Source organism: Balaenoptera musculus, chromosome 1 (assembly GCF_009873245.2).
Source record: "Balaenoptera musculus isolate JJ_BM4_2016_0621 chromosome 1, mBalMus1.pri.v3, whole genome shotgun sequence".
Taxonomy (NCBI): Eukaryota; Metazoa; Chordata; class Mammalia; order Artiodactyla; family Balaenopteridae; genus Balaenoptera; species Balaenoptera musculus.
Window position 1 is genome coordinate 18,627,749 of NC_045785.1, and position 21,083 is coordinate 18,648,831.

At 39.1% G+C, this 21,083-nt stretch overlaps 1 protein-coding gene across 9 annotated transcripts; it reads right to left on the reverse strand.

Annotated features, from left to right (window-relative positions):
• Positions 1 to 1,532: 1,532 nt before the first annotated feature.
• Positions 1,533 to 14,271, reverse strand: SRSF10 (serine and arginine rich splicing factor 10). 9 transcript variants are annotated; one of them, XM_036849231.1, is made up of 7 exons: positions 14,050 to 14,249; positions 12,452 to 12,556; positions 8,781 to 8,884; positions 6,625 to 6,787; positions 6,362 to 6,415; positions 6,128 to 6,229; positions 2,032 to 2,827 (listed from the first exon to the last, which is right to left on the reverse strand). In XM_036849231.1, exons 1-7 carry the CDS (start codon positions 14,112 to 14,114, stop codon positions 2,767 to 2,769), a joined length of 654 nt encoding a protein of 217 aa, XP_036705126.1. In that variant the 5' UTR covers positions 14,115 to 14,249; the 3' UTR covers positions 2,032 to 2,766. The 9 variants fall into 9 exon arrangements, 6 of the variants coding, with proteins under 6 accessions (XP_036705109.1, XP_036705101.1, XP_036705126.1 ...); XR_005019488.1 differs by lacking the exon at positions 2,032 to 2,827 and adding an exon at positions 11,639 to 11,999 and having other exon boundaries at positions 3,052 to 6,229; positions 8,781 to 8,887; positions 12,385 to 12,556; positions 14,050 to 14,251; XM_036849214.1 differs by lacking the exon at positions 6,128 to 6,229 and having other exon boundaries at positions 1,533 to 2,827; positions 6,362 to 6,412; positions 14,050 to 14,248.
• Positions 14,272 to 21,083: the final 6,812 nt, after the last annotated feature.

The following is a 21,083-nucleotide window of genomic DNA, read 5'->3' on the forward strand; positions in this document are numbered from 1 at the left end:
GGTTAACTTAAAAAGTTAATTGTATTGATATCTCATACCTTAGAAAGGTACTAATAAAGTTATGGATAGCGTACAGGAAGTATGGTTGACATGAATTTCTCAAATCGTACTTGTAAGAACCACAAAGTTGTTAGAGCTCATCTACCCTGTAGGGCTGCAGTCAGCCATAGCATGAGCCTTGGCAGTGTTACAATTTAAACTTGTGTCTTTCTGATGGCAGCATATATAGTATGATGCAATCTTGAGCCCATAACCTATCTTTACACTTAAGTTCTGGTAAATTCTCTTCATCCCAGAAGCAAGCACAAAGTGGAAAAAAACTGAAGGAAAACACTAGTTTTCTAGTGTTTCTTTAACTGTCTCATAGGCAATTACTTCGTAAACCAAGTGGGATAGAGTACATCTCAAACCTCTTACACAAATGAGGAAAGCCTACCCAGCCACAAATCTGTCAGGCAGAACTAAACCTAAAAAAAAAAAAAAAAAAAAAAAATCCAAAATTTTTTGGATCCTAGACCAGTTTATTTCATTATCTAGCATTCAGAGATGTGCTCTACAACAAACGACACAAAAAGGCCTTTTACTTCTTTACAAACTACTCTGTCAATTATCAACAAAATGAATTTACATGCCTTGCTTTGTACTCCAAATAAAAAAGGAATCCCATCTTTAACATAAGGGTGAAACAACTGTTAGGAATACATAGAAACAACACAATGAACATAAGCGACACTGCTGGAGGAAGGGACAAAGGGAAAAAACCCCCAAAAAGATCCTTTTCCATAGCAGCTAGCTATGTCTTACAGATGTCAGTCGTTGAAGATGAATAGGTTGCTGACTTCTTTCATCAGTGAGGACAATTCACTCCTGGGACTCCTAAAAGCTTTGACAGACCGCCTAGTTGAACACTTATTTTATTCCTGAGCTGCCACTGTGCTGTTCAAGTCACAGCCTCCCCACTTCAAAATTATCTCAGGATTTTGTAAACAGGAATATGGTCAAAATGCAATACGAGATTGAAATTTGGAAAGCCAGGCTGGAAAGTGAGTCAACAGCTGTTGAGATCTTGGATTACATTTAACCCCTTTTCCATCCAAGAAAGTTACAAATACTTTTTGTAATTAAACTATTTTCATAAATCTATTAAATCTTCCCTCTAAGTGAACTCTAGATTCCATTATATTAATTGTATTGTTATAAAATTTCCCCATTTGATAAAAAAAAATGAACCAAATGAAAAACCTTGGACACTTAATCTAGTATCTGCCACTTACTGTGTGATCTCAGGCAAGTTTGAAAAATTAAAACGGGTAAAAATACCTCCATTTCATATCTCCCTTAGGTATATTCTGCTATATTTTCAAAATCTTTATAAATTAAAGGCTTAAACACTTCTGTATTTTTAGGTGAGTAACTTCACGCAAAAAGTTTTAATTGTGGCAGAAATAAAGACAAAAATCAAATATGCAAGTGATGAAATCAATGTATAGATAAACTTCATATCCTAATAAGGAACTAAGGAATCCAAAACATTTTGTGATACTATAAAAGTTATTTATTCACTATACACAGAACATGTCCCCTATAAAATGTACATGTAAATCACTAGAAAGTATATTTGGTGAACATTTTCTCAATTACAGAACATACTAAATCAGTTGGGAATAACAGCTGTCTGCCTCTGAATAATCTAATTATAGCACCCAGAGTCTCCTTTACATCTGATGCAAAGTTAAATACTTATTTTGGGGATTGTTTCCTAACGTGTTTGAGGAGGCAGAGTTAACAATTATATATAACTCTAGTATATTACAGTCACTGCACAGTAAATCAGTTTATTACAGATTAAAACATCATTTTTTCATTATTTGTATTAATGGGATGAAAACAAATACTGGATACTTTTAAATGGCAAATAACCACAAAATTACTTATCTTTGATAGTATATTGGGTTTTATAATTACATAGGATATAAATGGTGTAAAATAGTTATAATACACCTCAAACAAAACAGTGAGGCCACACTGTAATGATTCACTAGATTGTGCTCAGTAGACATTTATTGAATAAGTGAATTTTATCTATTTTTCTCCCCAATTACCCAGTACAATTTTTGCCCACAGTAAGGGCTCAGTAAATGTTTGCTGAATATACTGACTAGGAAAGAGGTGAGAAGAGATGGACCCTCTTAGCTGGATGTCAAGTATAATTGGAATTTATGTGGGAGAGTGTTTAAGGAAGATGTAAACCGCATGTGGCATACAAGTAAGGAAACTCAGATGCCAACAAAGCAAACCATTAAGCAGAAAACACTGGCACTGGAATAAACAAAGGCAAGATTTGCCAATAGCAAAAACAGAACTGACTTTAAGAGATAAGCAAGTTTATACTGGACCATACCTTTTCTCACCCAATTCAGTTTGAGACAGACCAATAGAGGCACTGTAAGAGACTATGGCTGTCTTCCTTGATATTCAAACATCCTAGTTTCCAATTTAACATGGACCTGTTACCCATGAATCAATATAAACCTATTCAGATTTAGGGATTAGTTTCCACAAGTACAAAGTTGAATTTCCTTTTATTTGTCCTAAAATGCTTACTTTCAAACTTGAAGGGACTTCAATTATTCCATGTAGTTTCGATAACATTCTTTTATCTTTTCAGACCAGAGTCAAAATATTCGTACAGTATTCATACTGCAGCACCTTCCACCCACCCTTTGGTCGCTTGAACTGCCCTTCTTTGGTTCTTTTTCCGCTTTCTCAGATCTTTCTTGAAGTGTAGTAAGCAGAACTGTACTGGGTATTCCAGCTGCAGTTTGGTCTTAAATAAAAGAAGGATGTTTGTCAGTTTGGTTTTCTTTATTCTTCTCTGTGGTATACAGGATTTTGTTAGTTGAACTGGATGTAGCAGCTTACAGGGCCAAATTTTCAAGAGAATAGTATAATAGTTCCCAGGTCTTTTCCCTGGGTTGTAACTTAACAGCTCATACTCTATGTAGCACCTTTCCTTTCTCACTGAAGCATTATCTGTCATTATTCTTCTTGCTTACTTGGCTTCAAAAAAAAAAAAAAAATGCAGAGAGATCTTAAGCAAAAAGAGAGGTGAAGTGTCAGCTCTCACTTGAGTCTTGATATGTTCTACTCCAATACTGAGCCGTGCCAGACACACAGTAGATACTCAATAATTATGGAACTCAACCATGTAACCCAACATTAAAGCCCTGTATAAGGATCCGTAAGTATCAGTAGGATCCTATCATGGGTTCAAATATAAAATAGTCCCTTTGAAGCTATGTTATTTAGGTATGTCACTTTAGAAATAACATATAAGGTTCTCAAGAAAATAGCATGAGTCTAAAAATAAGTGACACAAGTAAAAAATAAAAATGAAACTATTACTTCTAATTCTATACAGACTAAGAAAAATTAAACGGGTTATTTCCCCAATCTACTCTAATTACAGTCCACTAAAAAAAAAAAACATCTAAGGATCCGGCTGAGCTCAAATCCTGGATCTGCCTTTTATTGCTTTTTCTTTGTGCCTCCATTTCCTTATCATCTGTTACACAAGAAAATAAAAGTATCTTTCTCATAGGGTTTCGTGATGAGTAAATGAGTTAACACATAAAGCTTTTAGAACAGTGTCTGGCACATCATAAATACTCAATAAATATCAGCTATACTTGTCATTATAAAGCAGCTTGAACTCAAACCACAAAACACCTAAACCAGTTCCCCACAGTGATTATCACTTAATATTAAGTGTTCACGAACATTCAATGCAAAAATATTTTAAATCACACCATAAACATAAGGCCCAATCCATCTTGTTTAGGATGGGGAAGAGCAGAATTATTGGTCCATCTAATAATGAAAATATAAACTTAAAATTAGCTGACTCAAATTTCATTTTAATGCGTATCTTAACACTACCAATAACCTCTAAGTTATTTAACCCAAGGGGTTTAATAAGCAATAATGAAACAACTCTGACATTACATAAGGAATTTTTAACTACTACGTAAAAGATGTACCTTTCTGGCAGGTTCTATCATTTCCAAAGTAAAACCTGTGCCTAGTGCAACACTGATTTAAAATACTCCTAAATCCGCTGTTATTGTATAATCTCATTCAAAACTATAATAATTCCAGTTAATCATTATTTCCTTCATTTTGTTTTTATTATAGCATGTTTGCTTAATTTACAGCAAGCAGAAAATAAGCTGGGTCTTGTTTTGATCCAAACATTGATGTTTTAAAGGTTGTACACAATATTTGTTAAAAAGAACATATAAAAATACCTTTTTAGAAGCTTCTATAAGAAAGAAAATACAAAGTTTAACCCCACAACTTTCCTCTTTGCTAGAACTGCAAACTACTGCTACAGTTTTAAATAGACTTTTTGTTGTTTAAACTATACATCCAGGAAAATCTAAAAAAATTAAAGAAACGTGCATATAAATGATTGCATAGCAGAACATGAACATTAACTGCAAACAGTAAAGAAATGAAAGTTAGAAATACTATCAAATATACAAAGGTTCTAGAATCAATCCTTTAAACACATTCCACAAACAGTATTTAAAACCACCTTTTGTTCTTTACAGGCAAGGCCTAGATTACTAAAACCAAAATTGAAAAAAGTAATCCTCTAAAAGGAATGGTTTCCCCACAACATTTCTTACTTATTATGCCTGTAAGCAAGCAATCTAAAAATTTTAAGGATGCCAGCTTTTATTCTGAAATGAGATTGGACACGTCAAGTCACTTTTTATTGCCCCCAAATGATCTCGCAGAGAGATGTTAGAAATTATAAAGAGTTAGGGTATTATTTTCATCAGGTACTACATGGATAATCAGTCAAAACCTCAAGAGATGTGACTTTCTTAGTTTTTTTCCAGAATTATTTAAAATCTCATGGCACCACAGAATCACGTAGAATGGGAGTGTTGTCTTTTTACTTGCCTCACATTAAATAAACTGAGGCGTGAAGAACAAGCCTCCTTCATAAAGATATGGGCAAATTTTGATACAAATGCACACACCAAGTGCTTTAAGCATCAAAATTCAGTCCTTTTACACTATGCGCACACACAAACAAAACCTACTTTGAAAACACTTTACTTGCTTTTAACAGCAGTAAGAAAACTAAGCAATATTATGGTCAACAATGCTCCTTAAAGTTTAGAGTAACTGCATAAGAGCATTCTTTTCCCCTTAAAATTATTTCTGCCATCATCAACCTGCCCAAATTTTAAGGGGGGTTTTTCCGATGTTTGTATGGTTCCAAATCTTCACAGAAACCAGAAAAGTGAAGGCTCCGTGTTTCAATCAAAAACTCCATCTCCCTGAAAATGCTACTTAACCCAGTTGGCGTCATTTCCCGAGACAGTGGGGTTAACAAAAGAACTATTCCACACTGTGCCATAAATTATCATCGTGGGTCTCGACACCTTGACAAGACAAAAAGGTCCACCCTGAACCTAAATGTGTCTAGTCGGGTCAGTGTTGTACGGTGGCTACAACTTCACTTTTGTATCATTCTACCTTATTAGCAAGCTACATTTCTAGGTTAACAGTTCTACCAAATATGGATATGAAAGTTTATTTTTAATAAGACAATGTTGCAAATTATGGTCAACCAACATCTTTTCACCAATACCTCAAGCATTAAAAAATGAGAATCTTTACAAAAATATACAGAGACACCACAAATTGGTAGCTGCCCATAACATTAAACAAACTGGACTCTTAAGAGTGGCTTCTCAACAGCATTTCATTTTAATAATAACCATTGCCTGGTACAGGGAAAACTGACAAGTGTTTTTTTAAGCATCATTGCAACATTGTATTCCTGATAATTTAAGTAAACCAAACTATGAGTAAATGAATGATACATGCCTAAAAATATCATGGTTTATACTATCAGTGGCCACTGGACTTAGGACTAGTCCAAGACCTTGATCTAGATTTTGACCTAGACCTAGACTGTGATCTTGACTGAGATTTGGATCTAGGTGGTTCTTTTTTCCTTGATTCCTTTTCATATCTTGAGCCAGACTTATAATGTGTTTTGGAATCTGTTTTAGAGGTGCCTCTAGTTTTGGTGTGAGATGCAGACCTAGAACGTGATTTAGCCTTCATTTCTTTCTTGGGCTGGGACTTGGACCGTGATCTTGAATTGGATTTAGATCTTGAAAAAGATCGATTTCGGTGTTTGAATCTTTCAAAACAGAGGAGAGATACAATTAGAGTAAAAATTAGATTCTATATTAATCAAATTTGTTATTTTTAGAGCAAAAGTTCACTCTGAAATTGAAAAATGTATAGTCTTTTTCAAAGCAAAGTTATTTACCTATCATTGTCGGAATGGCTTCTGCTACGCCGTGGTCTTCCAGTCGGTCTACTGCTAAAAAGTACATCAGAAAAAGCAAACAGTGACACATGTCTATTTACAAGTTTCTAATTAAAAAAGTGAACCATAAAACTTTTAAAACAAAGCACTAAAAATATTTTTAGTCTCAATGAAGCATACAACGTACATAATTAAAAGTACACAAGATTTTAAAAAATTAAAGGCCAACAAACTAAATCTTTTCTGTGGTACACATCACTTACTTTCTAGGACTATAAGATCTTCTATAGTTGTAATCAAAGGAACGACTTCTTGATCTCCTTCTTTCGTAACTTCGGCTTCTAGAACGTCTGTATCTGTCATAATCATCATAGCGTGAAGAACTATACACATTCCTCCCTTCCTTGGCTTTCATCTGATTTGGAGCTATGAAATACACAGAACAGAAATATTTACAAACATTAAAAACGTAGTATTTAAGCCTCCAAATTATAGGAAAAATTCCTGCCTCCCCTTCCTTTATGCCTCCAAATTGTGGCTACTTGTGAATGTTAATCTTGGAAAAGGTATTTATTTTCAAGCAAGTCTATCAGAAGACTGTTTTATGTTAAAAATGATACCCTCAAATATCTCCCCAACTATTTTGTTTTTTCAAAGACCTCTCACATCTAGTTTGTTGTCCAAAAATATGCCAACTACTTCGACATTAGGAAAATATACCATGAAAGTACTTTTAAAATTCCGAATTAAGATACAAATGACTTCTGAACCATATGCTAATTTGGAATTATCCTACCATGGTCTCCATTCATTAGGAACAAAATTAACAATGACAAAATACTTAATGGTGGCCTACGAATGATATGTCGTGTCAAAATGCAATAATATATAGTTATACAGTTCTGAGAAACCATGACAAAGAAAAGCAGAAGAAAACTAACACTTGTCGAATGCCTTAGACAATACCCACATCCCGGACAGTCCTCAATCCTTACGTTATCTCATTCCATCCTATGAAGCAGATACTTTATGCATGTGTGTATGAATGTATAAATAACACTGACTACCCCGGAACCTATCATTCAACCCAAGAACTAGAGAATCACCAATAGCTTGTGTCTACCTAAGTACTCCCCCTCTCTTAAGCAACTTTTTTTTTTTTCCAGCAGCTATTTTAATCTCTATCTTTTAATATCTTGCTTAAGGAAACGTAACAGTTGAGCCAGAATTCAAAACCAGGTGTATCTGACCCCAAAGCCTGTACTTATGCCTCATTAGCATGCAGCCAACACCTGGTGTATGCCTGCATATTAATAAAAACCAAGTACTAGTAAAAATCTTTTCTAAATTTAATCTATATAGTCTTTCCCAGTCTATCTGTTCATTTCTAAAGCCAGGCACCTACATAATTACCCAATTACACCTTGCTGATCTTTATGCAGAAAGAAATGGCTCAAGAGAACTAAAACTTTCCAAAGTTTATTCTTTTCAATTCCACTCTTAGTCTATTAAACAAGCCACAGCTGATAGTACTGATCTACCTTCTTAAAGAGTCCAAACATATTTCAGGCATTCTGATCACTGCATTCTAAATCCTTTTGTCTACCCTGAAACTCTGCAAAGTATTCAAAATACTCTATCTTCCCAAAAACTATCTTTCTGGGTTTTGAACAGATAGACATATTGCACAATACTTCCAAGAAGCACTCTCAGAACAATTTGTATAAGTATGATGTACTTCCGCGTGCCACAACTACTGAAGCCCGTGTGCCTAGAGCCCATGTTCCGCAAGAGAGAAGGCACCGCAATGAGAAACCCATGCACTGCAACGAAGAGTAGCCCCCGCTCACCGCAACTAGAGAAAGCCCGCGCGCAGCAACGAAGACCCAAAGCAGCCAAAAGTAAAATAAATTGGCTAAAAAAATAAAATTAAAAAAATCTGTATTTATGTCAAACCTAACCTCCCAATTCATCCCACCCTCCCCCCTTTCCCCTCTTGTGTCCACACGTCCATTCTCTATGTCTGCATCTCTATTCCTGCCCTGCAAACAGGTTCATCTGTACGCTTTTTCTAGGTTCCACATATATGCATTAATACATGTTTGTTTTTCTCTTTCTGACTTACTTCACTCTGTATGACAGACTCTAGGTCCATCCACATCTCTAGTGGGAACCTGTGGTATAGCACAGGTAGCTCAGCGCAATGCTCTGTGATGACCTAGATGGGTAGGATGGGGGTGGTGGTGGGAGGGAGGCCCAAGAGGGAGGGGATAGATGTATACACATAGCTGATTCACTTTGTTATACAGCAGAAACCAACACACCTTTGTAAAGCAATTATACTCCAAGTAAAAAAAAATCTATATACAGAAAAAAAAAAGAAATGATGCATTTTACATATAGGCATAAAGGTACTTACTCTTTCGATCCCCCTGTGCAAACTGTATTTCAATTTGGCGTCCACAAATCCATTTTCTGTCCAAATTATGTAAAGCATCTTCTGCATCACGAACATCCTCAAATGTGCTAAATGTTAAGGGGCTTGGGAAGTTTTGCAAACTTTGATAATGAATGAAAGTTCAGTTGGTAAGTCTGGAACAATTCACAATCTCTCGATATTATTCTAGAAAATCAACCAGACCCCACTAACTGGTTGGTTGATTCAGTTATAAACACTTTAGAGTATTAAAGCACTTGTGACTCCCTAAGGCATGAGTTTGAAAACACTTATGAATACATATTATAAAGTTATCACTGAAGTAAGGCCTGTTATAGCTGAACTACCAAGTAATCCCATCAGAAGATTTTCCTGAGTTTTAAGAATTTTACAAGACAAAAAAGAAAAACAAATGCCAATTTTATTTTGTATGCTAAAACAAAAATTTCTTAAAATAAAACCAAAACTGTTTTTCATATTTTTGTTTCAAATGAAAAAAAGAAAATGCCAATAGTTCTTGTGTAAGCAAGCGGAATATACCTTACAAGAAACTAAAGCATCAACCTCAAATTAATCTTGCTATTTTTCTCAGACATATCTAACATTATTATTTCACTTAGTTGTCTTCCTTATTACACCTACTGGGAAGACTGGTACACCAGCCACTTGTAGATATCAAGACAGTATCAAGCAATACTTAAGACATCATATTATATCCATGCACAGACTATAAAAGCATGCTGCCAAGAAATAACAGACCATTTCTCAAGATTCCTGGACTGGAAAGCCCTAACCTTGACACTAAACATAAAGCTTCCCGTAGAGAAGTGCGTTTGGGACTGGTTTTCAATTTGAGAAATTTCAAGATAATATTTATAAGCCTAAAGCAGGATCTGCTGGTACCCATTTTTGATCTGAGAGGCTGTTGCCTTGTTCTCCCCCAACAAAGCTATTCTGACCAAATTTAGTTCCTTTCCTAAAACCACCATTCTAATAGAAGCCAAGCACATATTCAGAGCAGTGTTTGATATAAAAGCTTCTGAAGGGGAGCTAGGCTAGGTCTGGCTGTGGATTTTCATTCTGTACTAAAATTCACTATTCTAACTTGTCCATTTCTATTTCTTAAATTTGAGGAGTGCAGATCTTGAGTGCTGATTAAAAAACATCCCTGAAGTGATATACTCCCTTCAAGACTGATATTAATATTCTTTTATTCCAGAGACTAAAAGGTCTGCCTCACTAGATTTCCTATTTTTTGTTCTGGAAGGACTTAAAGACCACAACAGGGTCCCAGTTCTCTCTCTCTGAGGCTATTATGTGTAGTGAACGAGAGGTTTTCTCAAGTCCTAAATCACGAGGATTTCATCATGAAAAGACAAAGGTTGATGGGGAGTTTAGAACCTTGAACACTATAATCAAACACCCCTCCAGGTTAATGCAGTTGAGCTCTAAAATAATTAAAAAGAACAAGTTCATTTGAAGGGTATACTACTTTGCTACTTTGAAAGACAGAATAACTTCTTAAAGGATTTAGACCAAGAAGTATAAAAATTATTAATGAAAGCCAATCATCCTCTGGGGCTACCCTCAAAAACAGAATCCTGGGTTGGATGAACCATGGCAAGGTTCTACCTGACCTGTTAAGAGAAAGCTAGCTGGGAATGGGGTCAGATAGAAAAGAGGACCACAGCAGGGACAGTCAAATATCATTCTGATGCCAGTTACAGAGAAATTTGTACTCAGGGTCTTTGCAAAATCCTGATACCTATTTCTTTTTAACTATTTGAAGACCACAGACAGACTTTGTGTTTTTTTTAGCTATAATTCACCTTGAGATTCCTTTGGTTAACTCTTTCCTGGCTCAAGTATCACATACTCTTGAGTCTAACTGCTGATCCTGGTTCCCAGGCCATCTCCAAACCAGGTAAACTCAGGCCAACATTGTAAGCCAGAATGTACCGTTACCTTTTTTTATTTTAACCAAGCCAGATATACCTCTTATCCTCTCTGTAACAGAGCTTTGCAACCAATTCCCACAACTGTCCTTGATCACTGGCCCTGCAGGAGTAGCAGCTTTTGGCATTTTGCCTAAGTCTCATTAGAACTCTGCTAAGTTTCAAGAGATCCACTGAATTTAAGCAATGAGAATTCTTCCTAGCCTTAAGTCCACAGCCCAAATCTTTGTTGCCACAAGGAGGTGATCTCACTGAAGGAAGTAATGTCACCTGAAACTCTGGGCCAAGGAACAATTTCCCACAGATCCTGATTACGTACCCATACCAAAGATAAGGCCTTCTGCAACCCATTCTGGGCCAACTGATCACATGTGCTAAAGCAGTCAGGGCCAGCAGGTTTCACAGAGCTAAGCTTCAGATGTTAGGAGTATGTGTGTGCCCCTAGCAGCCCCTTTAAAAAAATCTATAAACAGACAGTATCTTTAGTGGATCTGACCTTCTAAAACCACCAGAGCCGTTTCTAAGTAGTCCCCAGTGCATGCACCTGTCTGCCCTCTAAGCACGGCTCTATGGAGTCGGCTTGACTCCAGAACCTCATGCTACTCCAAAGAGCACTGCCTGCTACCCTATAGCACCTGACCACTTGGTCCAAAACAGAAATATGCTGAGTTTAAGCTTAACAACATTACATCCTGGTACACTTTAACTTCACAAGCTAAGAGAGAGTGCATTTATACAAGACCACATCACAACATCAAAGGCCCACGTAAATCAAGTTACAGGTTTTGTCACTAGACCAAACCAGAATAATTTTGAAAATTAACTGCTTACAAAACATGAGGAGGAAAAAAAAAAAAAAAGGAAAATAGTTATTCTGTAGGATACATCAGGTATGACTCCTTTAATCTTGGCCATCATTCAACTTCATCTTGACCTTTAACTCTTTAAGTGCTTGTCAGAAGGACTTGTCATGAGATGCTTGGCCAAATATGACAGATGGCTTTATCTTTAACTTTGAAAAACAACCTTTTCCCCCTTTTGTAGATAAAGCGAGGCTTTGTCTCCCATTAGGCTTGTCCTTCTTCCAGCTTTTCTTTATATTTTCTTTTCCCAAACTCTCCCTTCTCTTCAAGCCTGATCCTTAAGGTCTTTGGCTTGTCTACTTGCCTTAAGTGTTGAACTCTACTCTAAAGGTTCTTTCATGCTTTCTCTTTGGGGTCGCCATAACTGTACAGCTTTACATTCTCTGAGGTAACAACAGAGGACAGCAAATTAGGGGACAATATTAAAGAAGTTTACCTCATTGTTATACAATTTGTTTTTGATCACGTGATTCAAGTTAACAAACAAGAATACCAAACTTTAATTGCTAAGCACAAGAACATATTAACTTTTGAGTTACATTAAAGGTGGTAGCAACCAGAGTGTATTCAGATTTAAATCACATATTATAATCATTGATTTGAGTTTCAGCAGCATGAATGGGAATTGAAATATGTTACTGTTTTTGGATCAACTTTAAGAAATAGTAAGAGCAACGTGTGAGTCAGAGTCAGAATTAACTTAGAAAAAATTGAAGACAAAACATTTATTAGAAGACCAAAAAAAAAAAACTACTTTTTAGATGTTACCTCTTACAAAAACTTGAATTTCAAACTTCAACACCCCTCACTAATCAGCCATCTGAAGAAAGGATATTGAACATATGCAAATCCTCTTGGACGGCGAGTGTAGAAATCAAGTGGAACATACACATCAACTATAGGACCATAACGACCGAATTCGCGTCGTAAATCTTCAGACCTAAAACATCATAAAAAGATGCCAAATTTTTAAGTCCACTCCTTTGAAAGTTTATTTGTAAGAAATAGGTTTCTTTCTGTAATATCTCAATTAATGAAAGAGGCTGTGCTATGTTCCTGGGTGACCTGAAACAAACAAGCTTTCTAAATCTCAACATCAAGAGCCAATGGTAAGAATATACAACAATATGTCTTTTTGAAAAAGAAAAGCCAGAATGCAAGATTCTGGAAGATAATAATGCAGTTTATAATAAAACCTATTACTATTTTACATTAACAACAGGAAAACAGACATTTAAGTAAACTTGATTACAACTTATCTCTATTGCTTTTATCCACAGCCTTCATTTTTCATAAAAAGTATAGTAGCATTAAGTTGTAGGTAACTACTGCTATGTTTTTTTTTTTTAACAGTATCAAAGCACCTCTAGTATTCTGAAAAATACAAAGCATTTATTTTACCTCCAAATTTTAGCGACAGGGTTACACACTTAATAGTAGGTAGATACTGTTTGAAAAATAAAAGTCACTAATATATATATTTCCTCAATAAATGTCAATATGACATAAAGGGGAAAGCTTCCTAGATGCTAGAGTAATTACTATTGCTTACTTACCCTACTTAAAGGTAAGACAGAAAAATATAAATCATACGAGGCTACCTAAATTTTTTTGACTTGTGTGTGTGTAGAGTGATTATTTGTTAAACAGTCAATCTCATCCTGTGATAAAATCTCCTCCAAAAAAGTCTGACGGCAACTCCAAGCAATTAAGGGAATTGGCGAGAACAAAGGGACGGTCCAGATTAATCCAATTTAGCTATCAACGTCCTAATGGTAGAGGCTTCCTAAACCTCCGTTTTCAAAGGGTGGCCAGTATTTCGCGGAAATGGGAAGAACTAGTTCGTACCGTTTAAGTGGAAGAATTTTATATCTCTAATCTCAACATTCCCTTTATCCAAACATCTACAACACCAAAAAAAAAAAAATCGCAAATAAAACACAACAACAAAAAGGGTAGCAAATGCTTCGCCATACTCCCCTCCCCCGATCCCGTTATTTTACTGCAGAGCAGTTTTTCTTTTTAACTAGGAAAAAAAAAAAATTTCTGGGCCAAGGGGGCGTGCACCCCAAAGAACGTGAACTTCAAGTCAATGGGGGGAGCTGATGTTCGGTGGAGGCTGAGGCTGAACGCCCGGAGAGGAAGCGGGAAGGAAGGGGCCCCCATCTGCGGAGGGGGAGGGGACCGAAACGCCGCCACGCGGCCCGCTCTCCCGCGGCTGCCCGGGAGGACCAGCGGCGCCGCCCTCGCTCCCACGCGGCGGTTATGCCGGCTGCGCGGCCTAGTTCGGGCCAGAAAGCCAGCGCGGGACCCGCCATCTTCAGCTCTTCCCCTCCCCCGGCGCAGGCCCAGCGCGCCGCCGCCGCCGCACCGGTCCTTTCCGAGCGCCCGCGGCCTCCCCTCTTGGGCCCGGAGTGCCTCCCCTGTACATACCTGGTATCGTCCGCCACGTTCCTTACGAAGAGAGACGTGTTGGGGGGACGCAGGTACCGGGACATGACGGCGGCGTGGGTCTCAGCAGGGACACTAACGGGCGCAGCAAACCGTCCGCAGCTCCGGCGCCGGAACCTCAAGACACAGCCGGAGAACTCCGCTACGGCAACCGCCTCTTCTCGCGAGAGTTCACTCCCGCCTCCCCCCCACCTCCTACCTGAGTGCAACGCCGGGACCTGCAACGGTTCTTTCCCGCGAGATCACGCGGCGTGCGCCTGCGCATGCGGGCGGCGGGAGTACGTGCTGCAGCTTAGATCTCATTCATTGGCTTCTTGAGCTGCCTCCCCTTCTCCCGGTAGCCCGCTCTTTCTTTCTTAAGTGCTTTATTTTGCCGCCCTTTTCTCCCTTGCACCGCGTTCTCCCCTCTTAACCGCACCCGCCAAGTCAGGAAGCAGATGTTTTAACCCGTACACCATACTGTACAGTTTTTACAAACTGGACGGAGTTTTAAATATTACAATTCGGAGGGACAGGTTTTCCCCTGTCTGGTCCATGTTATAACCTGGCTTTTATCAGATCTCTCAACGGCAAGAGAAGAATTTACGGCCTCTCGTGTTCGTGTGCATGGGAAGGAGGTGTGTGTCCTTGCAGAGATAGGCCTGCCTCTCCAGTGCTTTCTGCACGCGGTGGACTCACTCCCTGAGCGCCTTTGCCCAGGTCGCCCCTCGCATACACCCTTCTTGGTTGTTTCCTTCACCTATGCACGGGGTTTTCTCCCCATTAAAGGCTGTTCCCTACCAAAACGGGACGCAAACCTCACATCTTAGTCTCCATTGTCATCTACACTGTCTTTGTTACTAACGGCTTCCTGAGTGTGCATTGTTCATGTATTGCAGTGTTTCTCCATCTGTTAGAATGCTTCTGGCATGTAGCACATTGCCAAGCAGATAGCAGAGACTCAAGAACTGTTTAAATGAACTTTTATTTTACAAAACGACAAAAAAGCATTATTTTTGCATCAATCTGCATCCATAGCAATTAAGTGATTTGATAATCTGTTGTGCTTTGTAGGAGAGACGTTGTTTTTCTATGTTTATATTTTCCAAGACGCTTTGGACACTTAGTTTATTAAAACATTTATTGATTACCTATTATGTGTCAGACATTACGTTAGATGCTGTAAATTCAGTGGTGAAAAACATGGAGCTTATGTTTCCGTAGGAAACAAGCTGGTCAACAAGTAATTGCAGATCTGTGATATGAAAGAGACAATAATGTGACAGTTTAAAAAAAAAACCTTTTTTTAAAAGAGTTGCTGGACAAGTGTTTCCTTACTCCCCCCTCCCAAATTAATTTAAGCACTTTTTAGTGGCTAGAAAACAGACTCCTGTAAATTACCCTCAGTAATGAGGAAATTAATACAGTTTGGTGGTACTCCACCCAACTTTAATATGGATAAATGTTTAGAACAGAGTCTGATGCATAGTGAGTGCCCTATAAATGTTAATCGGACTGGCTACATAATTTGTGGGGCTCAGGGCAAAATGAAAAAGTTAAAAAATTAAGATGACAATAGCAAAGCACTAAGCCAAGTGCGGGATTGTTCCGAGAGTGGGGTCCCGTGCAACTACACAGGTGGCACGGCCATTGAAGCCTGCCCTGAATGTTAGCAATTATTATTATTACTCATAATGCCTTGAGAAATAATAAGAGCAAGTGAGGTACAAATATTTACTCACTGGAATCGCTTTCTGCCTCACATACCAAGTGCCCCTTTATCTTTTGTGCTTCAGTATCCCAGTCTTGAAAAAGATGATACTGGGAAAAGTAGAGAAAGTAAGCACCACTCAGCTGGGGCTTGAGCTGGGCAGTTTACCAAACTCTAAATCTGCTGCAGGTGGTGGTGGGAGCACGTGAGGCAGGTGGGGAGGGAGATACACCAAGGAATTTTGGAAGTAAAACACTTCCTCACAAAAGTGCTGCCATGTGTGGTTAAGAGCACCGTATTTCATTCCGAGCACAATACCAGGGTTGGTAATTTTTTTGAAAGCCAAATGTTAATCTCTGAAAATGGTCTGTTGGCACTGTACCTCATCTTGAAGAAATTATGTTTTATTGGGATTTATGTCAGAAAACCACTTTCCTTGCATACTGTTCTCAGAATTGCACAAGTAAGACCCAAGTGTAAAAGATATACCTATGAATTTCCTTGATCCTAAAACAGCTCATTCCTGATTTGTGGACAATAGTACAAACATCACGCCTGAGAGGGCCGTGCTGCTAGCTAGAGGGAGACTCACAGGGACAAATTCTGTGTGTTAAAGCCATGGAAGTATGACCCTGTCTCCACAGACAAAACCAAAACCTTGAGTCAGTACATCAAGCTTCATTTTATTGCTACAACTGTTTGACTCAGACAGTTGCCATGGATGGGGCTCGGCACTGCCTCTGTCTCCATGAACAATCAATTGGAAGCATGCTCTTTGAATGCGTTTAATAAGACATGCCTGGTGTTTCCTAGATGCCTTCTCACTCTAATGAGTAGGCAGCAAGCCAAGTTCACCAGACTGAGGAGGACTCAGTGTTGCCTTTTAGACATTCCTTACTTGTGGGTCAGAAACTTTGGGGCACATACATAAACACATTATCAATTTACCTATGTACAGACTCTTCTTTTAACCTCAGGCTCCCACTAGTTCTGCTCCGTGGGTGAATTCACCACTACTGCACATATTTGTTTATCTTACTCCTTAGATGATCTATTCTAGCACGTGGATTGCTACCTCGAATATGCTTAAGGTAAAAATCACTTGTTATATCTTAGCCTCCTTTTTAATGTCTTAAAATAACATTTTTCCCAGTTATAAATGTCCTGTGTTTATTGTTAACATTTTGGAAATAAACTATAAAGACAACAAACATTACCTGTGATCATACCACTCAGAACTAATTACTTCTAAGACTTTTCCAAATTTCTGAGCATTTCGATAATTGTTTAAATTGGGGTCATACTATATATACAGTTTTATAATGTGTCTTTTTCCTCACTAAACATTTTATAAAGAATTATCTTCTGGGGCTTCCCTGGTGGCGCAGTGGTTAAGAATCTGCCTGCCAATGCAGGGGACACAGGTTCGAGCCCTGGTCTGGGAAGATCCCACATGCCGTGGAGCAACTAAGCCCGTGGGCCACAACTACTGAGCCTGCACTCTAGAGCTCACATGCCACAATTACTGAGCCCGTGTGCCTAGAGCCCCTGCTTGGCAACAAGAGAAGCCACTGCAAGGGGAAGCCCATGCACTGCAAGGAAGAGTAGCCCCTGCTCACCGCAGTTAAGAGAAAGCCCGCGTGCAGCAATGAAGACCCAACGCAGCCAAAAATAAATAAATAAAATAAATAATAAATTTTTTAAAAAAAAGAATTATCTTCCCTGGCCATTAGATAGTTTTAATAGGTATAGTTTTTAATCACTGCTGTATCAGTTATGAACTGGGTTCAATTGCCTGTAACAAAAACTTGAAATAATAATAATGTTGATCATGTTAGCTTACACTTATTACTGAGCACTTAAATGCCAGGCATTTTTCTCACAGAAGAGCAAGGGAAATGGCTCAAGAAGTAGGAGAATGTTACAACTTTCAGAGGTCATTCTGCTCATAGTTTTCAGTTATTTTAAGTCATATATATTAACCCATTTAATCCTCACTCCAAACCTATGAGCTAGGTTACTATTATTCTTTCCATTTTATAGATGAGGAAACAGGTATACAGAGTGGTCAAAACAAATTAGAGTTTCACTTATTTATTTATTTATTTATTTATTTTAAAAAATTTTTATGAGGTCCAATTTATCAATTTTCCCTTTATTGCAACATATTTTTGTTTTGTTTGTTATTTTGTTTTTTTTCTTCTGCTTATTTATTTATTTATTTATTTTTGGCTGTGTTGGGTCTTCGTTTCTGTGCAAGGGCTCTCTCTAGTTGTGGCAAGCGGGGGCCACCCTTCATCGCGGTGCACGGGCCTCTCACTATCTCTGCCTCTCTTGTTGCGGAGCACAGGCTCCAGACACGCAGGCTCAGTAGTTGTGGCTCACGGGCCTGGTTGCTCTGTGGCATGTGGGATCCTCCCAGACCAGGGCTTGAACCGTGTCCCCTGCATTGGCAGGCAGATTCTCAACCACTGCACCACCAGGGAAGCCCTTATTTATTTTTTGTATAATGAGAAGTCAGGAATAGGGAGTCCAGGACTGGTATGGCAGCTTCAGGATATCCAGGCTCCTCCTTCATTCTTTCTTCTCTGTTATCCCTAGTTCTGGCTTCTATACTCAAATTGCCTCATGGTCACAAGATGGCTGCTGGAGCTGCAGGCATCATGTCTACATTCCAAGAAAAAAAAGTAGGACAAAGTTCAAAAGGCATATGCTACCTGAATCACCACCCACCCCCCCACACTCAAGGAACTTATTAAGTCAGAGACAACAATACCCACTTATACTTAATTGGCCAGAACTGAGTCTTGTAGCCAACCCTATCATCAAGGGAGGCTAACCACTCTTATTCTCAACAAAATTAGAGTTCTGTTTGTACGGAAAAAGAGGGAAAGGAAAGATGTTGTGGATACATTAAAAGGGTACATTTCATTGCATGGTTGTAGCATAATTGATTTATGTAGAAACGGTGATGATGATGATAATAAAAGCTAACACTGAACAAGAACTAACTACATGCCAGATACTGTGTTTATCATTTTATCTGCATTATCTCATTTAATGATTTAATCCCCATTCTACAGATGAAGAGACTGAACCTTTGAGACATTATAAGGCTTTCTGACTGTATATAAGGCTGAGGGAATAAAAGGTAATTTAAGACAGTTCCTGTGTTTTCAAGGAGTTCTTAAGCTAGTGAGGTACACAGTATTTGTAAAATGGAGTTTTAGGTTAGTTTTACTTAGTTCATACTTGACTTTATTTTAATCAGATTAGTTCTATATCATCCAAGATGCCCATCAATTACCATCCAGTCCCAGAGAGTAACAGTAGGCCGAGTAAAAAAGCTTGCTTACAGGTATCTATACCTCTATACCTTTTATGAGTGTCACTGAGCCTATAGTCAGAGACTGTTTGAAGCATAACGCACAAATAGACAAACATAGTTAACTTGACTAAGCTTTGGGGTGCCAGACATTTGGTCAAACATCATTCTGTGTGTGTCTGTGGAGATGTTTTGGGATGAGATTAACATTTGAACAGGTAGACTGAGTAAAGCAGGTTGTCCTCCCTAATGTGGGCAGCCTTCAACCAATCAATGCGAGACCTGAATAGAACGTCTGAAAGAGGCTGTGTAAGAGGGAACTTCACCTGCCTAACTGGTTGAGCTGGGACATTGGTCTTCTGCTCTCGGACTGGATCCTGAAGGCGCTGTGGCTGAGGCTATTAGCTAACAACACACGTGGTGGGGGAAGGTCACTCTTGAAAAGGAGACCTAAGCGGACACATTTCTGTTACTGAACTCACGTTCCGAGTTCATGTGCCTGACACACAGTGAGGCCAAACAAACCAAAACGTTGGACTTTGGAGCAGGGAAAGGTTTATTGCTGAGCCATGAAAGGAGAATGCGTGGCTTGTGCCCCCCAAAACCTGAACTCCCCGAAGGGTTTCAGCAAATCATTTTTAAAGGCCAGGTGAGGGAGGGGGTGGTCACAGGGTGTGTCATCAGCTCATGCACAGTTCTCTGATTGGTTGATGGTGATTGATCCTCAGATAGGCCTACTTGCACATGATCATCAGGTAGTTAATTTCTTGCATTTGGTGGTGGTTTTTAGCATCTGAAAAACTCAGGAAATATGCATGAGATACTATTACCTGGGTACTTCAGAGAGGAGCTACAGCAGAGGATATGAGGGAGGGGTCTGTCCCAGGAAGGCCCCATAGGGTCCTGCTCGGTTACACTTACATGATGGCTAAAGTCCATGCCTTGCTCTGTGCAGATCTCCTTATTCTGACATTATTGGGGAGCATCGCCTTCATGGGTCCCACGGGTCTTTCCTACTAAGGGAAAGAATTGGAAGAGGGAGGCTCTTGGGATGAACTACAGCTCCGTAGCTGCAGCTGGTCTTGGGCCACAGCTGACACCCATCTTGTCCCCCCTCCCTTTCCTCATGCTCATGTCACTTCTTCAAATCTTGATGGCTCACCCGTGGTGGTCTGAGCCCCTCGTCACCATGTCCTTCTCAGGTCAGAGTTGCAGCACTTGTCCATTTACAGTACAATTGTCAAGTAAGTGATATCAAGAGAGACCTGACTAGATCACCTGGGTTCTTTTTTTTTGGCTGTGCCATGCGGCATACAGGATCTTAGCTGCCCATCCAGGGATTGAACCCATGCCCCCTGCATTGGGAGCTCGGAGTCTTAACCACTGGACTGCCCGGGAAGTCCCAGGATCACCTGGGTTCTACATACATTCCTCCCAACCCCCGTGGCATCACAGTAACCCTATCTCTTCCTGCTGAAGGGGTTGGTTGGCAGTCGTGAGGCATCGTATCCCGGGCTCAGCATTGATCTTTGTACCTGGCAGGTTGGCAGCAGGTTGGCAGCAGCTAGGTCAGTCTTGGCAAGTGGGAATGTACACCAGGCGTCAGAAAACTACAGCCCTCGGGACAAGTCTGGCTTGCAGCTTGTTTTTGCATGGCCCACGTACTAAGAATGGGTCTTAACGTTTTTAAATAGTTGAAAAAAAATCAAAAGAAGATTTATATTTATTTACTTGTTTATTACCTGACTCCCTCTGCTGAATGTGTTTCTTTTTATTTATATTTACTTATTTATTTTATTATTTATTTATTTTGGCTGTGCCGTGCCTTAGTTGCAGCATGCATGTGGGATCTAGTTCCCCCACCAGGGCTCGAACCCACATCCCCTGCATTGGGAGCATGGAGTCTTAACCACTGGATCACCAGAGAAGTCCCTGAATGTCAGCTTCTTAAAAGCAGGGACTTGTCTGTTTTATTCATGCCGGAACAGTCTCACATCGCAA